This window comes from Lampetra fluviatilis, chromosome 11 (assembly GCF_964198595.1).
Source record: "Lampetra fluviatilis chromosome 11, kcLamFluv1.1, whole genome shotgun sequence".
In the NCBI taxonomy this organism is placed as follows: Eukaryota; Metazoa; Chordata; class Hyperoartia; order Petromyzontiformes; family Petromyzontidae; genus Lampetra; species Lampetra fluviatilis.
This window is the reverse complement of record NC_136285.1, coordinates 11194860-11214182: the sequence shown is the minus strand read 5'-3', so window position 1 is coordinate 11214182 and position 19323 is coordinate 11194860. Positions and strand designations below refer to the sequence as shown.

General features: G+C 45.5%; 1 protein-coding gene across 3 annotated transcripts in view; it reads left to right on the top strand.

Annotated features, from left to right (window-relative positions):
* The window catches only part of PRKAR2B (protein kinase cAMP-dependent type II regulatory subunit beta), a 49050-nt gene that overhangs the window by 14205 nt on the left and 15522 nt on the right, over window positions 1-19323 (top strand). For all 3 annotated transcript variants that reach the window (XM_078860974.1, XM_078860973.1, XM_078860972.1), the window contains 5 exons: window positions 4294-4329; window positions 11430-11482; window positions 16019-16102; window positions 17165-17271; window positions 18870-19023. In XM_078860974.1, the coding sequence (XP_078717100.1) occupies window positions 4294-4329; window positions 11430-11482; window positions 16019-16102; window positions 17165-17271; window positions 18870-19023 (434 nt within the window). The remainder of the gene's footprint in view (window positions 1-4293; window positions 4330-11429; window positions 11483-16018; window positions 16103-17164; window positions 17272-18869; window positions 19024-19323) is intronic.

Here is a 19323-nt window from a genome sequence, read left to right as displayed (position 1 = left end):
GCGAGCCACTGCCATGGAAATGTGGAATTTCCACCGTTAGCTCCGGGTTTATAAACATAGGTGAGCACCGACCCAGGACCCGCGTGAGCGCGAGATACATTTTGACGGTTACGTTTTGTAAATCTTCACGTCATCCATCATGTGACCTGGGGTGCAGTGAAGACATAGTGGTGTGAGATTGTACGTATGGACTTTGTCGCACCGTACATAGACAACCGTGCTAATGAGGGAAGGACATTAAACTGAATAGAAAACGCAGTTCTGAAGATGTGAGTTTTCACTTTAGATGTCAAAGTGCACAGCTCAAGTGGCTTTGATTCCCTGTCCGCGGCTTGCAACGGTGGCGATTAATACCAGCACGGTGAAGTATAGTTAAATAATATTCTTTGTTTTTTTCGGTAAAGTCGCGTAGGTAAAAAAGAGAAAATAAATTAAATCACGACGTTTCGGAGGCAACACAAGCTTCCGTCTTCAACTTTGCTGTGACGGTTCCACCTGAAGACGGAGGCTTGTGTTGCCTCCGAAACGTCGTGATTTAATTAATTTTCTTTTTTTACCTACGTGACTTTACCGAAAAAACCAAAGAGTATGGACCCTTGCAGTCACGAAAAATTCAAATCTAGAATTATAATTAAATAACCTCAATGTCCAAAAGCCGTCGGGAAGGCTAACATTCGGCAGTAGATCATCAAAGAGCTGTGCACATTGTTACTGTTCAATCATCGACAATGTACGTACGTTTTAACAATCCACGATGTGAATTAAATGCTTTTTTTTTAATATTGTCATTTGTACCTGTCCTGCAAGATTATAATCAGTAAATCTCGTCCACTCAGAAATCCAGTGGGGATGACCTTTATTTCCACGCACACAAAGTATAAACCGATAATAAAAAAAACAAATCTGAAGGGGGAAATGATTCATAGTGTTTCTGTTCCTTAGCAACGAAGTCCTGTGCATTAAACAGCACCGGAGCCGGCCGACCTGCGTGGCTACGCACATGGCGTGTAACCCAGCAATGTGGAGGCGAGGGTTGGTTGGTTGGTTGGTCACACAAAATGTTGCGAAACTCCCTTCCTGTGGGGTGTCGATCCGCCATGCCCTGGTTTGCCAGAAGGCCGAACAGCAAAAGTGCGCACTATGATCTGTGCACGTCTGTATGGGATACAGTGTTGCCCGCTCGCAGCTATGGGTTTTCTCGAGGTGCTCCTATTACCCCCGCCGTCTTGTATAAACACACACATTTTTTTTGCTGACAACATCTTTATATATGAAGGACTGCAGAGGTTAAGAAAATGTTGGTGCCGGCTTACAGCCTGGCTGCTGCATTGCAGCTTTGTGGCTCGTCAACGATTGTGAGATGACATTTCCTTGAGCGAACGACACTGTGAATAAAAAAAAAACCTAAACATCATTGTTATATTATTATGATAGACGTGCGACGCGGTATTTCAATTGAGTCACTGCAGAAAATGCGTATCGTTTTAAAAGACCGCTTACGGTAGAACGTGTAGCATTGGAACAACTATAAATATATTTTTAAAACACGCAAGCGTTTACGCGAATATTACAAATCGGCAAAAATTGTCGCGTGGACAGATCTGCCAAAGTTTAAGTTGAGTAACGGGGCCGCTCTTTACGGCGCTGATTACAGCACGCCTCTGTTTTCAATTTGTGACTTGGTGTTGAATAAATCGTGCGTTCGCAACAAGGTTTTCGTTTAACCCAAAAAAAGAAAAAGCAGTGCCATTGACGATTGCTTCATGTTCGTCAGTGGTTCGCTTGTAAATAAATATTTTCACACTGTAAATGTTTTCCCCCTTCCCTCCGAATAAAGATTCCCACTGTCGAGCTCTTGACTTAAACGTGCTGCACACTGAGCGACGTGTATATCGTTTACTGCTTACATCAGATATATTGGGCATTCGTGAAAATTGAAAACTAACCAGTTATAAAAAAAAAGTGCTTAATATTCATAGCCACGTTGAATGTGACTCTGTGAGGAACTAGAAACTTGCAGACAAAACGGGGCACTGCGTAGATGGGTCCGAGTTGCCTTGATATGTTACACATTTTTATTCATGTTTCAGTGGTCATAGGATGGGGGAGGGAAGGGAGATGGGCTATGATGTTCCCAGTTTGTTTGTAAATGACACGTAACTTCATCATTACAAAATGAAATCACCAGCCAGTTTAGCAGTTCCATTTACAATGTATGTACTGTATCGTGAACTTCTTTCACACCTTACGCAGTGAACCGTGCTAATCGGAGGTGCGATATTTATCGATGATACATTGAAACGCGGGTTGGAGCAGTGTTGCGAATGTCCACGCACTGTGCTTTGAAGCTGATGATCCAAGTTCCACTCCCAGACGGGCAACATCAGTGGCGAGTGATAGCTGAACGAGTCCTGGCCTACTCCCTTCACAAACCTGTACTGACCAGAATGGTGAAGTTTGGTTACACAATCCCCATGATCGACACAGTGTCGGGAGACGTTCATCCAGCAGTGAATTAAGAGCTCCAAATGATGTTGTGTAATTGTTACGCCATTGCTCGGGACGCAACGACGCACTGTTGTGGATTATATAGTGAAGAACTGTTAAAAGCACAAATGTGCTGCAATGACAAATCTGACACCTTGACCCAAGTTCAAATGGTTGATGTACATTGCAGCATCGCTGACTACAAGTAAGTGTCATATTCCAGACAAACCTGACCTGAGCCTCGCCTACACATCCACCACTCAGCAACGGGAATACAAATCAGCTTTTAACCCTTCCATGCATCGCGCTCTCTGTGATGTACTGTTACTGCATATCAAACATTTTCAACACATTTGGGGGTTGATGGTCTGTCACCGACGAAACCACATTGAAAACGGTCATATTAAACTTGGTTCACAGATTAATGTGGTTAAATTTCAGCTCCCACAATTAAAACAAATATCGGTTCGACTGTCACGTGACGAATGCTACTCCCTGTGGCAGAGCGAATGGGAATGTGCCGCTCCCTACTGTGTGGAGCAGAGGTCACGTGAATGGTTCTCAGAGGTAGCTCTGTGACATCCTATTCTGTGCACCGCTCCTCTAACACAAATTATTGCATTGCTCTACGAGCGATCCAACCGGATTATCCGTCTCATGACGTCACACCGATAGCCTATTCAGGATAGAGTCGGTCTGAAAAATATGAAAACAATGGCAACACACAATGCAGTCGTGCCAGCAGAGCGTCACATCACAAAGCTGCAATGCTGTAAGTTCCCCGTTTAAATTTGGGGAGGGGCGTGGCACCTGAAGGGTAAACACAGCCAAGAACACGGAGCCTCCTTCGCACTGTTGCCCGTAACCCCCCCCCTTCACGGCAGCGTACAAGCTGGAACGACTCACAGAGCCCGAGCAATGACGCCTCCTCACACGCTGCGCGCAACAGCGGCACCTCAACCAGAGGTCGCAAACGGGTTTTGATTCCCTACCCGTACCCGTACCCTACCCAAAATGAGTGACAAACGGTTACTCACCAGTGACTCACGGCCTACCCGTGACCGTACCCGGCCGCGCCAGAGTCGCAAACGGGTACCCGTACCCGTACCTGGCCGGGTACGGGTAGCCGGGTATCGGGTAGGGTACGGGTATCGGGTACCCGGTTGCGACCTCTGACCTCAACGCACAGCGGTTAGCGACCAGCGCTGCCGCCCTCTGCTCAACGCAGAGTGCCACATCGGCCCTTTGCAGAGGCAAAACCAGATGCGCCACACAACTGCGATGTGACAGCTGAGCCCTTTTCTGCGCTGATTGGGGTCCTTATCTCTGCCTGCTGGTGCGTGCGTTGGGAGTAGGGGGGGGCGCCTCCCCACCCACTCTCTCTTCAAAACCATCACTCCCGTGCAAGCTCATGCCACCGCACGGCCCGTGTGAACTCGCGATAACCCTGCACGTTCGTCCGCCTTGGGGAGAGCTCGCGGAAAAAAAAAATAAGAATGCGCGCATTCCACCGCCGGTTACGCGGGGGGGAAGATTTAATGTGTGTAAAAGGTGTCACGGCGCGTCGGGGCCGCGTATTTAACGCAACGACTTCCCTTTCTGCGAGCGGTTACGCGGATAAAGCCGCGGAAGGCGATCCGAATGGAAGCGGGCATAATTTAACGGGGATTTAGAATTCACATTTGTTTTCATAATGAATTCCAATGAATATCCCAAGGCTGCACGTGGCGTGCGGATATATGAATATTTTCCATTTGTCAGCGCCTTATCGCGATTAACGATGTTTCAAATCGTTTCCCTTTTCAGCTCCGGTGATCAGCAGATTCACAAGGAGAGCATCCGGTAAGAGCCCATTTCTATTCCCACCACCACCAACACCAACACGCAGCTGGGAGAGAGAACACGAACCGCGCGCGGGTGTTCCCGCGCAGAGGCACGACGAGAATTATGCCGGCATATATTGGTATTGACCGCTCGCCATTTCCTGCTTGCGATGACAGCTTTGGGAGGCCGATAACGCCCACCCAGCTGGGCCCATGGCTTTCCTGCCACTTACACAGGCAGGACCCTGCTGCACCGGTTATTAACACCGCATGCATATGGCTAGCATCCATATGAAATGCTATTTCAGTATTTTTGTTTATATAAAATTTACGGACCCTGCAATGTCTTGCTCACTACCACAGCTGGCGGAGGGCCCCCCCCCACTCGAGGCAGATCTAGAGAGCCCCTCTATATGGAGGATATTTTTTTAGCTACTCTTGCGAGAGGTCATTTATACATTCACCTCTAATGTCCCCAAGACACGACGATGAACTGGCAATTTACAATCCCCGATGAGAAAAGCAAACAGGGCCAGAAAATGTGACCCGGTTTGTTCCCTTTCAAAAAAATAAAAATAGAGTCAAGAGAGGATCAAAGTCAGAATCTGTATTTACCCTGAACAAATCCGATGAGTTACGAAGCTCTTTTGCACACATGTCCAGTTGTGGACGGGGGTCAGAGAAAGTCACAACAACAAACACGATTGAAACGGAGTGCGTCCCACGCCAGCCACCGTTGATCTGACTTTGGCGTGGCTGCTCCCTGCACAGCGGTGGTGGGGCTCTCATGGGGAGCCCCCCCCCCCCCCCCTGTGCATTAAGGCTCTGCCAGGACTGACGCAGATAAATAATTCATCCTGGGAGGAAGCAGTAGGCTAATGAGCCGTCGTGTGGAGCAGTGGCATTTCAGCGGATCAATACAAAAACATTTCCACAGATGGCAAGACGATAAAGCTTCCTTATCATAACCTACTAATTAGACTCCGCGGGTGAAGGCTTCAGAGGGATTAAGCATGCAAAGTTCACGGATTATGATATTTTGTGGCGTGCTTACGTCAATAAATGTGATAAATGTTTTTTGAGCGACCACATTCTGATTTATCCAGGGCACCCGAAATCCTAAAGTTATATTTGACGTACAAACTCCACGTGCACATTGCACTGCATACTCTATTTATCGGGCAGATCTCACAACCTGGCAAGACCAGTTTTGATTCAATGGTAAAACACTCTTTGAAAGCACATGACAGAAACTCTTCATGAAGAGGGAATGCGTGACAGAGTACATAAATGAACCATCCTTCCGCCTGTCATTCCAGCCTATCCGACGAGAATTCTAACATTGCAGATATATCCTCTCAGCATCACTGTGTGACGTTTTATTTCTTTTGTAAATAAATCACCATATTTATTTTGCCTTAATAAAAATGTAATCTTATTGGCTACATATGTGCCCCCAATCTCCCCTCCTCCTCCTCCCCTCGTGTGGATGTTAATCTGCAGGAACTGTTTTAAAGACTATCATAATCATCAGACATGCTCTACACACACTGCTGGATGCCTTTGCCATCTCACACGGTCCCATGATACCACAATCCATCTTGCTCCTGCACATCCACTTATCTCCTCTTCTCCCTGCTGCTTGTCCTCTTTGGTGTGTTCCCTGATACGACTGCCATTCTGTCACCAGTCTCATCCATTGGCCATCATTCAGTCGAGAGATATGTTCTGACCAGGCCCACTAACGTTCTTGAACAATCCACAACGATTTGCGGTTGTTGCTCTTATCCACGTGTTCCTCAATCTGCCTCTCAGTCTAATTCCCAGAATGCATCTCTCCATATCTCTGCGCTACACTTTTCAGCGTTTGTTCCATGTCCTTTGTCAATATTCATGTTCCTGGGCCACGTTATAGCAAGTAATATTATGTTTTATTTTTTATTATTTTATTACTTCCCTTCTACGTGACTTTACCGAAAGAACCAAGAAGAAGAAGTAATATACCGTACACCTTTTACAATATTTTTTCCCTTCAGACGCATTGGGATATTGCTATTCATCATCAAGGCTATACGGTGCACATTTCATTTTTTTTTCTCTCCAAGGATTCCAAAACGACCACTGTGCAGGCCCTCAAATCAATCGTTTTCCGTACAGTATTCAGGCGACCATTGCCAGCGTTCTCCGCGAGTGACAATGCTGCACGGAATCCCCACTGCCTTGCTCTTTGCCTAAAATGGTTAATTGTGAGGCAGGTAAAACAGAGATGGCACGTATATCCAAATAGGGGCACTGCGTCACGTAGTTTGACGATGAATATGAGTCGATCTTAATAAATAAATAAATCCCATTTCAAATGCGCACGTGACACTCGTGCACGTAAGATAATTGAGGCTACGTCTGATGAAGGCTTTATTAGAAAATCAGTACAAAGAAACACAGCGGTAATTTGTTTAAGATGGGAGGGGTGGGGGGGGCACTGTCCGAAAAGAGAGAAAAGATTTTGACAACAGCAGCAAATGCGATCTTCCAGAACAGGAGGGTACACTTTAACGAGCAATGGAGATAACCCGTAACGCTATCACGTAAAGAGATCGGCAATTCACCAGCATTGATTCAAAGCAAGCCTGCCTCTGCTGATGAGACGTTGCGTGTCGAAACCGTTCCAGAGTTGAGGTTCCAATGGTGTAAATGCTTACCCCGAGCTCTCATACTCTGATGGTGCATTGTCTTTGAGTTGTGCGCCTTTTGGCGTCATCTGGTCCAACCCATGTGAGACTAGGCTCTAAGGAAAGCTGTCTCGGATGTGGACCAATCAACTTCAAGGACAGTGCATATATTATCAGAGTTAGGTTTTTTTTTGCATTATGGCTGCAGGTATTGTGGTCTATGCAAACATGACTCCTTGTAAAAAAGGTGTCAGTTTTGTTGCCAGATAGAAGGGTAAAGAACCAATTATCGTTCCAGAGTTGTTTACTTGTCTTGAAACAAGGTGCGGCTGACGGGTTACGTGAGAAATATTATTTTTTACGTGGAGACGGATATGCGAGCAGACATTCTCTGCTCATTTATTCTGTGGTGATCACAGATTACAATCCCAGTTGCATTCTTTAGCCCTCATTGTTTCACGGTGGCATGAATATTCTGCAGAAAGTCGCATTTGCAGTGGAATAGCGTGCACGCGTTATTTCAGTGTGTGCTATTCCAGTTGTTGGGGGTGGGTGGGGGGTGTATTTCTCAAGCTGCAACAAGAAAGGGATGAGGAGTCTATCCTCAATTGGTCTAGACAACTATTGTTGCCCAAATTACAGCCTTTGGACAAGAGCGATGGTGTGCAACGATTGCGGGTTTTTCGCAATCGCTTATCTCTGATAATGGCGATGCCAACATGACCAAGTCACTTTGTGATCGTTCCCTTGCAGCATGCAGTTTCGTCATGCAAAACCATTAACACGTAATTAAACGAATAATTTAATTACCTGACTGTAATCATTCCCGCGACGTTGCCATTGTTATCATCTTTCGATGAAAACGGGTGAACGTGAATTATAATTACGGTGCATGTACAATGAGCTGGTAATTCAACACTTGAGGGTAATATTCGGCACGCAGTGGCATGGCATTGAACACATCAGCCACACCAAGACAAATACGTTGGGAATATTTTATTTGGAGCCAGGAATGGCATTACAATTGTGTGTGCCCCCCCTCCCCCATTATATAATACCACTCAAACCCGTTTGACACTGATGACAATAATCAAATGAAGAATGACAAAGTAACAAATGGATAAACGAAAAAAAACGTACGGGAGATTTCGTACTCTTAGTTCTTTCGGTAAAGTCACGTAGGTAAAAAATGAAAAAAAATAATAAAAAATAAAAATCACGACGTTTCGGAGGCAACACAAGTCTCCGTCATCAGGTGGGACCGTCACAGCCAGATTTGCTGCATCAAGTGAGGCAGGGATTCAAGATGCAAGCTCTTAAATACAAGTTAAGGGGGAGGAGAGGGGGGGGAGCTTTTTATTTTATTTTTTATTCATTTTAATTTCATTTTTTACCTACGTGACTTTACCAAAAGAACTAAGAGTATGAATCCTTGCAGTCACGAAAGCTTCAAATCGGGAGATTTCGTAATCATTGGGCACACGTCACGCTGCTGCTGTTACCAACCGACAGCTGGTTGGGTGCTCAGAAAGGTGTGCATGGGCAGTGCTTGCTTCGTTCAAATCAATCATAATTTCATATTGATAGGCGCCAGAGCAAATCGGTGTTCGATATAAATACTGAGCAAGGACGTGATTGCAGACCAAATGCAATGTTCAACAACAATACGGTATTGGCATTTTATATACACTACAGACAGAAGAGAATTTAAAGCAAACATTTCCCCACGTCATTTGAGTTATTAATCAGCTATCTGAAAAGAATGTCTTTAATTTATTCCCAAGTTTATTAATTATCCGGTGCACTGATAATTATATTTTCTGTGTAAGCTGTTCAACAACTTTGGTGCCAAAATACGGCAGTGGCTCGCTCTCTCTGGCTCACTCGCCCCCTCTCTCTCTCTGGCTCACTCACCCACCTGCTCTCTTTCTCACTCGCCCTCTCGATCTGGCTCACTCGCCCCCTCTCTCTCTCTCTGGCTCACTCACCCGCCTGCTCTCTTTCTCACTCGCCCTCTCGATCTGGCTCACTCGCCCCCTCTCTCTCTCTCTGGCTCACTCACCCGCCTGCTCTCTTTCTCACTCTGGCTCACTCGCCCTCTCTCTCTGGCTCACTCACCCGCCTGCTCTCTTTCTCACTCTGGCTCACTCGCCCTCTCTCTCTCTCTGGCTCACTCACCCGCCTGCTCTCTTTCTCTCTCTGGCTCACTCACATACCTGCTCTCTTTATCACTCTGGCTCACTCGCCCTCTCTGGCTCACTCACCCCTCTCTCTCTGGCTCACTCGTCCGCTTTCTCTGGCTCACGAGCCCACGCTCTCTCTCTCTGGCTCACTCATCCACTCTCTCTCTCGCTCTCTCTGGCTCACTCACCCTCTCTCTCTGGCTCACTCACCCTCTCTCTCTCTGGACAACCAGCGATCCTGCAGGATTCACCAAAGCCCCCCCGCGCCCCTCCCCGCAAACCCCAGGGCTGTGACGCCTTCGTTGCTAGGTGTTGCACAATGTTGTGCACAGCACGCTAATGGAATGTTGACAAGAAGAAAGTGGGGGGGGGGGGGCGCGAGATGGGGCTGGGCTGGGTAGAGGGGGTAGGTGGGGGAGTGCGGATGCAGTGAAGAAGGGGGCCGTGGGGTAGACTGAGTCAGAACGGATGGAGAGAGGATGTTCGTCCACCTGCTGCTGTGAAGGTGTTTCTACTTGAGTGCTAATCCCTCGCTAATTAAGCTGTGCTATTGCCCCCACTGGCATTTAGCATTTCCAAACTTTTTTTTATTTCCTGCCTCGTTCACGATAATTATAGGCAAATATAAACCTGAGCTTTTTTTATCTTCTGAGCACGCATATTCACGGCTTATTTAGAAGGAGGTTCTAGTTCATGTACATCCGGTGTTTGTCCATCCACTGCTGAATGAGGGCCTCCCCCCCCCGCCACCACCACACGTTGAGGGCTGGCCACCGTACCGGTCAGTGTGGATTTGGGGAATGCGTGGAGCACAGACACGGGAACATAGAGAGCACAGCACAACAATGGGTCCTCTTGCTCGTGGCTCTACAGCCTGCTGTGCATGATGGTCACCCATCTAAAGCAGTGTCCAGGCTCGCGATTTGCCTAGCTGCTAAGATCTGGTGAGATCGGGCACATTGGTCAAAGGCCAGCAGCAAGTAAGTAAATACAATGCAATTTATTTTTTACAATAAAATATATTGTTACATTTTATATAACATTTGGACGCATGAATTGATTTTAAGAAGCCATCATTACCGTTAATGTGAAAGTAACTACAGTATCTATGACCAATGCACGCACACACATTGTAAGTATAGGGTTCTTACAACTCCCAATCTAAATTGTTGCATCTTCCATCAATGGCAGTTATAGTGTACAAGATGAAATACCATACAGAAGACCTACCCTGACGAGTCTCAACGAGGATGAAACCAGTGCAGCAGCTGCCTTGGCTTACCTTTCTGCTGCCAAAACACACACAAAGATAACACAAGGCCGTGTGTCGCAGGATGTGTGCAAGAACGGCGATGATGTCATCTCAAGTTTAAAACCTAGATTCTGCTAGCCAAAACAAAGACCCGAGGTTGTAATTCGTGTGAGGCCACGCGGTGGTTTTATGCCAACATCGTCAATAACCCTCCGCCACCCGATAAGATTGTCGCGTCTAGAAAAGTTACTATCCGTACGTGCCAATGTACAGGGTGCTTCAAAAAAATGTGAACACTTCGGAGAATTTGCAACAGCACCGCAATAAATGTGCCTCCGGGCTCTGGAGACCACCTGGAGAAGATTCCAGGCACGTGTTGAGAATGATGGCGAACACGTGGAGACTCTTTGACTCTTTGCAGCTATTAACATACATTTGTTATCACGTGACAGTGTATTATTATTCGTTCTTTCTCCATTAAAAACGATAGTCCCATATAAGTGTTAACATTTTTTGAAGCGCCCTCTACTGATCACAATTTTGACCAATATATTAAAAAAAAAACTCTCCCTCACCCGTGGCGTTACACTCTTCACGAAATTCAACATTGACCCACGACGACGTTTCGCACAAACTGTTTCGAGCTTCGTCAGGTAATGAACTCCTGGACTCGAGTGACGTCGCCCTGACAAGCGAAGCGTTGCTTGCTAAATTTCGATTTAAAGCTTTCGTGACTGCAGGGATTCATCCTCTTGGTTCTTTCGGTAAAGTCACGTAGAAGGGAAGTAATAAAATAATAAAAATAAAACATAATAAAATCATATAATATTACTTCCCTTCTACGTGACTTTACCAAAAGAACCAAGAAGGCGTTGCTTGCTATTATGCGTCGCTGCCGAAGACGTGTGCTTGCATACACAGTACCGTACACGGCGTGTTGTGAGGGTGGATCGAGCCCGTGGGATGTACCTGGCCCTCCTCCTCCTCCTCATCACGGCGTCTCTCCTCCCCTCAGTGTGTGCGGAGGCCTACAATCCCGACGAAGAGGAGGAAGACACAGAAGCCAGAGTGAGTAACCAGTCACAACGGCTCACTCGAATAATAACGGTGATAACAAACGAAAAACATGAATTTGGATCTCCTACAAAGATCCCACATTTGGCTAAGAACATAACCGTCAACCCATATGGTTTACCCGTTTTCAATACGGGCAAAAAAAACATTATTTGTTTTGTCTATTTGTTTATGTTTCTTCCTTGTGATGGGACTTTGTAGGATGAACGTTGTTGAGATTTATAAGGGCACGGGATGACCAATACGGTCTGAATTTGTCTGTAATAAGGTAGGACAGGTATGTGATGAATACCAATTTAATGTAGATTGTAGACTTTCCTCACTACCATTAAGAACGATACGTCGTGAGAATTTTTTTTATGTTTTATTTTTATTATTTTATTAATTCCCTTCTACGTGACTTTACCGAAAGATCAATGTAGACTTTCCTCACTACATTTCTGATTCCGAATACAGTGTAGTAATAGCTGTATATTTACACAGTGCTTTCCATGATGTGGTTTGCGTTCACAACGTCGCATTTCCGACGCACTGGGAACTGAGAGGTACGGTCGGATATGTGAGCGTCATTATCAAATGACAGTTGCGCCACGCACAAAATAGGCTCCCGGATACCAACTATGGCACAATATTTTCTTTAAGCATGGGGAAAATGCTTTACTCTGCTTTAGGAGCAAGCAAATGCACGTGAGAATAAGCATGAAAATATGACCTATGTGAAGAGGTCATATTTGTGAACATCTGTGGAAACTGACACTCGTGCAACAGCAGTGCACTGGGGGGTGTGGGGCAGTTATGTGGTCAGAGCGGATATGCGGCAGTGTGCGACATGGAACTGTTTGCTGTATGACACATGAGCCTTTTGCACCGACCATCACCTACCGATTGTTGCAGGCATGGTGCATTCACGCGACAGTGTAAGAATATTACCAAATCATTACACCGCTTCAAATCAACATTACACTGCCGGCCTTCACTATTAACAGCTTTTATTTCAGAAGCCTCGGTCGCTTAGTTGTTCTTTTGTCAAAGCCTTAAACACCCCATTATCCGCCTTCCTCCGTGCTCTTATATAAAATAAATAAAAATGACCCCGACAAAAATTGACTTCAATTCATCACTGTTTTAAAAACCACTAACTGCAGCGATGATGAATGCACTATACCCGCACACGGATGGTTGTACATATCGGTCAAATTGAAACGCACGTGGACAACCCCCGTGTTCACACCAACCACAATCGCGTGACGTCCATGCAAATGTGTCGATGCCGCGTGTGAAACGGTGACGCATGGAGGCCATCGATTGCCATCTCATGACCAGAGGCATCGCGTCACATCGCAGACCCCACGGGAGACGGCAGTGGATTGGTCACAGCAGATGCGAATGATGATGATACACGCATCAACGTGCGTGCATAGTAATTGTGGATTTTCAATTCGTATGTTGTATATACACTTAAGAGTTCTTCAATCGGTATCATTTTTGTTGGGGTATTTTCTATTTGACAATTTATAATTATTCAAATATATAAAGAGCCCTGACACAGTCATTCTCAGGGCAATGATGACAATACCGCAATGAAGAATGACAAAGTGCCACATGTATAAAAGGAAAAGCATATGGGAAGATTCATGCTATATGGGCATATGCCAAACTGCTGCTAACAATAGAGGTTTTTGGGTTAGATCGTGTAAATATATAAATGTGTCGTTAAAACCCGCCACCACCCGACAACAGCCAACTAGTAAGGTTTGTCACGTAAACAGAACGTGGCCAATTCGTCACTAGTACAGCACTAGTGTATAGTGTAGTGTATAGTGCAGTGTATAGTGTAGTGTAGTAGTGTATGGTATAGTGTAGTATACCAGAGGTGTGGACTCGAGTCATGTGACTTGGACTCGAGTCAGACTCGAGTCATGAATTTGATGACTTGCGACTCGACTTGGACTTGCATAACAATGACTTTGTCCCACCTATGAGATGTGGACTCGAGTCATGTGACTTGGACTCGAGTCAGACTCGAGTCATGAATTTGATGACTTGCGACTCGACTTGGACTTGCATAACAATGACTTTGTCCCACCTATGAGATGTGGACTCGAGTCATGTGACTTGGACTCGAGTCAGACTCGAGTCATGAATTTGATGACTTGCGACTCGACTTGGACTTGCATAACAATGACTTTGTCCCACCTATGAGATGTGGACTCGAGTCATGTGACTTGGACTCGAGTCAGACTCGAGTCATGAATTTGATGACTTGCGACTCGACTTGGACTTGCATAACAATGACTTTGTCCCACCTATGAGATGTGGACTCGAGTCATGTGACTTGGACTCGAGTCAGACTCGAGTCATGAATTTGATGACTTGCGACTCGACTTGGACTTGCATAACAATGACTTTGTCCCACCTCTGTAGTATACTAGTACAGCACTAGTGTATAGTGTAGTGTATAGTGCAGTGTATAGTGTAGTGTAGTAGTGTATGGTATAGTGTAGTATACCAGAGGTGTGGACTCGAGTCATGTGACTTGGACTCGAGTCAGACTCGAGTCATGAATTTGATGACTTGCGACTCGACTTGGACTTGCATAACAATGACTTTGTCCCACCTATGAGATGTGGACTCGAGTCATGTGACTTGGACTCGAGTCAGACTCGAGTCATGAATTTGATGACTTGCGACTCGACTTGGACTTGCATAACAATGACTTTGTCCCACCTATGAGATGTGGACTCGAGTCATGTGACTTGGACTCGAGTCAGACTCGAGTCATGAATTTGATGACTTGCGACTCGACTTGGACTTGCATAACAATGACTTTGTCCCACCTATGAGATGTGGACTCGAGTCATGTGACTTGGACTCGAGTCAGACTCGAGTCATGAATTTGATGACTTGCGACTCGACTTGGACTTGCATAACAATGACTTTGTCCCACCTATGAGATGTGGACTCGAGTCATGTGACTTGGACTCGAGTCAGACTCGAGTCATGAATTTGATGACTTGCGACTCGACTTGGACTTGCATAACAATGACTTTGTCCCACCTCTGTAGTATACTAGTACAGCACTAGTGTATAGTGTAGTGTATAGTGCAGTGTATAGTGTAGTGTAGTAGTGTAGTGTATAGTGTAGTATACTAGTACAGCACTAGTGTATAGTGTAGTGTATAGTGCAGTGTATAGTGTAGTGTAGTAGTGTAGTGTATAGTGTAGTATACTAGTACAGCACTAACCGGTGTGTTGGTGAGCCAAGCCACAACATTTATGAAGCTCGTTGTAATTACTGGCGAAACGTCGTACTCCGTTTGTAAATGTTGTTATACATTTACGCGATCTAACCCAAAAAACCTCTATTATGGATGATATTGGTTGCGAAAGCCTACCACGTGTTCAACCGCTGCTAACAAACCGAACGCTGGTTGGGTGCTCATTTCATATTTTTACCTCCCATGCAGCACATCTCAAGGACTGAGATGTTGCATAGAAACGTTGTGGGTTTAGTTTGTTGTCCTTCCCCCCGCACCTCCGATTAGCATGGTTAGCTACGAAAGACCTTCAACGTACAAACATGCAAGGTGCCAGAGCAAAAAGTGTTGTTCGATATTTCGATTTAAAGCTTTCGTGACTGCAGGGATTCATCTTCTTGGTTCTTTCGGTAAAGTCACGTAGAATGGAATATGTTTCATTTTTATTATTTTATTATTTCCATTCTACGTGACTTTACCGAAAGAACCAAGAAGATGTTGTTCGATATATAATTGCTTAACAAGTGCTTGTAGACCAAATACCATGTTCAACAACAATACAGTGTACACAATATGCCTTTCATTCAGTTGAAAAACATTTTTATCACTCCAGTCTTGCTCTTGCTCACAGAGAAGATGGAGCGATGAAATCAGCACCTGTGCGGGAGCTGGATCAGGGGTCGACAACCTGCCGCTCCGGGGATGCACGTGGCTCTTTAAGGACCGCTTCGTGACTCTTATTCATTGAGGACCAGCGTCTCTTATTCACCGCGTGAATTGTGGCTCTCGAAAGATTTAGGTTTTTTTTTTTTACCGAATTCAAATAGAATAGCTCTTCTTGATCTTTTGCTTGGCTACCCCTGAGCGAGATGGATTGTCACATCGCGGCACTATGAGAGGTTGTTGCCAGCTTTGGGGGCAGGGTCTTCATACAGCAGTGGTTGATCATTCATGAATGGTGATGATGGTGATTATTATGACTATATGTTGCATGTAGCGGATTCACATCCCCCGCCCCACGCCTCTTCTGCAGCCACTTGAGGAGTTACCATTCACCACAATGCTCAAAAGAGGAAACATTTCTTTAAACTTCAAACCTGACTTGTGACTACTCGTGCAATCGTGCTCACACATGTGACCGAATGAATGAAACAGCCACTTTTATGGCTTAATGCATCGCAGATAGTTCTCAGTGTGTAAGTTTGCAGCTTCATGAGCAGTGTGTACTGCAGCGTGTGTTGACTGGAGATAAGGAGAATGTTTATCTCTGCAGGTCATTCATCCCAAGACAGACGAGCAGCGCAACAGGCTGCAGGAGGCCTGCAAGCACATCCTAATCTTTAAAAACCTCGACCAGGTAAGACATTGCATAACTGCACACAGCACCGATGTCAACAATTACGTCAACAAACAATCTGATAACCCCGCACCGATTACTGTAAAACATCATCACAATTACCGTACACGTTTATATTTACGTAGAAATAAACATGTGTGGCTTGTGGCCAAATCGCCCAGAATGCGTTCGATCTCGTCATATCTCGGAGGTGAAGCAGATATGAGCCTGGACAGTTTTTGGATGGCCAGCCACTTAATGTAACAGATGTTACAGGCTGCAGCAGCGCTACATCGTGGGGTAGTGCAGAGAAATGCATTGTTGTACTGTACTTCTGTTGTGCTCTTCGACAACCCGCACTGACCAGCGTCGTGGAGTTCAAATAACCTCTCCCCCCCCTCCACCAAACGATCTCCACGGAGCGGGGCGGCCATCATCCAGTAGTGGAATGACAAAGGACCGTTACGTGTGCAAGTGCAAACACGTACAAAAAAATGCACATGTCGTTAAGATGTTGACCGGTGGCTAGCAGCTGCGTCGGTGCATGTTGTGTTTAATTTACAAAAGGAGAGAGAGAGAACACGGGCGAGGTTCATCACATAGTGCCGAGTTGTTTACGGAAACTGTGTCAAAACACTGTCAACACAAGTGGTAATGTCTACGAACAGGGAGCGCATTCATTTTAAACCGTATCTCCCACAAATCTGAAACGGCGTTTTAAGTGCTACGGGCCGAGATAAAAAAAAAATTAACGAAACTTTTTTTTACCAGGTAAGGCCCACTGAGATATATATATCTCTTTTTCAGAAGCGACCTGGCCACAAATGATAGCTCAACGAAGTGGCTTATCACGTGGAAATGTATCGCAGCCAAACACTCTAAACGCATGTTTCTAACGTGGAGGGAAAAACCGGAGGACCTGGAGAAAAATCCACGCGACCACAGGGAGAACATGCACACTTCAAATATCCAGGCGTCAGGATCAAACCCACGAACTCCTGCATACCTGTCGAGGGAGTTAACATCTCGCCACCGTAGCGCCAAAAATACTAATATGTCCCTCCCCCCCCCCATCTACTTCAGGAGCAGATGTCACAGGTTCTGGACGCGATGTTTGAAAAGACGGTGGAGACTGGGGAGCACGTCATTGACCAGGGAGCTGATGGAGACAACTTCTACGTCATTGAGAGGTGCAGCAGGATGGTAGCGATGAACATTTGAGCACTTTCCAACTGCGGTTGAAAGAGTTGATACATTAGCTGTGTTTGTGCGTGAACGGGGGGGGGGGGGGCGGGGGGGTCGCAATAGCTGCCGCAAAAGTTCAACATACATACAAAGAGAGAGTCCAATAAATGTGTGTTGCTACAAGAGACTTGCCCTGCAAGTGAATAACTGGACAAATTGATGAAAGAGCTGTCCAAAACTTGTAAAAAGCAGAATGTAACCGCACTGTTAAGAAAATTTAAACAAATGTTGCCATCTTGCATAAGGACCTTCCTTTATTTGCAAAAATATATTTCTATTTTGAGTCAACTGCCCTGCAATTTGATGAACTGTCACAATTCAGAATCACGAAATTTGTTTTAATTTTTTAAGTGTAGAGATTATAGTAGCCACAACTGGCTGCAGAGGCCACATGAACCTGTGACATACAACATATATAAATAGAAAAAACAGTGATTCTAACACATGCAATTGAATGCATGTGTCTTGAGCATAGGAATCAATATTAACCAATACTTTAAATAGTTTCGATTTAAAGCTTCCGTGACTGCAGGGATTCATCTTCTTGGTTCTTTTGGTAAAGTCACGTAGAATGGAAATAAGAAAATAATAAAAATAAAGAAGAAGACGCTGTCTTCTCGACAGACCTGTTCTTCACCTGAGGACGGCTGGTTGCGCTGTGGCCGAAACGTCGTGAGAATTATTTTATGTTTTATTATTATTATTTTATTATTTCCATTCTACGTGACTTTACCGAAAGAACCAAGAACTTGAAATAGTTGTTTCACCTCTACATTATCCGAGCCTTTGCGAACGTAAGAGTAGAGTGACACAGACATCGCAGCAAATCCTTCCTATTGCTGTATTCAATCCTCTGCCGATATTAGGAAACACTTTCAACTCTAGATTGAAAACTAATTTCCTTCAAACTGCTCTTTTAGTTTATTTTGTTGTCCTTCAGCCATGTACCTCCGATTCGCGCGGTTGGCTACGTACGGTGCGAAAGAAGTTCAACATACATACCTACATACAAGAGGAGTCACTTGAAAGCAGCGGCAAAATGTATCCGATTCAGGCTCATTCCTAACAGCGTGCTTCAGCCACACCAAACCTCACAAAAATAATATTCAGGGCCTACCTTGGCTCCTCCCACCCTCAACCAGTATATATACAAATACTGTTTTCTTAGAATTTCTCTCACTTGATACAGCGATCGTGCTGTGACGGTTCCACCTGAAGACGGAAGCTTGTGTTGCCTCCGAAACGTCGTAATTTTTATTTTATTTTTATTTTACTTTTATTAATTTAAAATTTTTACCTACGTGACTTTACCGAAAAAACCTAAGAATATGAATCCTTGCAGTCACGAAAGCTTCAAATCTAAAATGTATCCTGCCGTCTGCGTCCATTTGCGAGTGTCCGCGAGGCATGACTGGAGTCGTTTATGCAAACCGTGGATCTTAGGATCCGTCAACGCCGAACCTTCACCCCCCCCAACACCGTGCACGCACGACACGACTCCCCACTCTCCCCCCCGAAGCGTGATTTTCCTTCCGTTCGGCAGGGGGATGTACGACATCTACGTGACGATGAACGACGTCTCGCGCTGCGTGGGCGCCTACAACAACCGGGGGAGCTTCGGCGAGCTCGCCCTCATGTACAACACGTCCAGAGCCGCCACCATCATTGCCACGTCCGAGGGGGCCCTCTGGGGACTGGTGTGTATGTTAAAAAAAACGGACCGTCGGGGGAGGGGGCACGCAGGCCACGGACGGCGGGCCTCTTTATTATTGATAGGTTTGAGCAAGACGATAAATAATTAAAGATATACACGAGGCGTGCGGTGGGGGTGGAGTGGTGGTGCGGCGGTTAGCGCTGTAAATTAATTATATAGAGACGTGCATAATAGATGAGGTGGCTGGATCATTTATTTGGGAGGAGGGGGTAGAGGGCAATTGCCCATGTCAGAGTCACTCACTCTGAGATTAGGTCAGCCACCTGTGATTAAACCAGGTTCT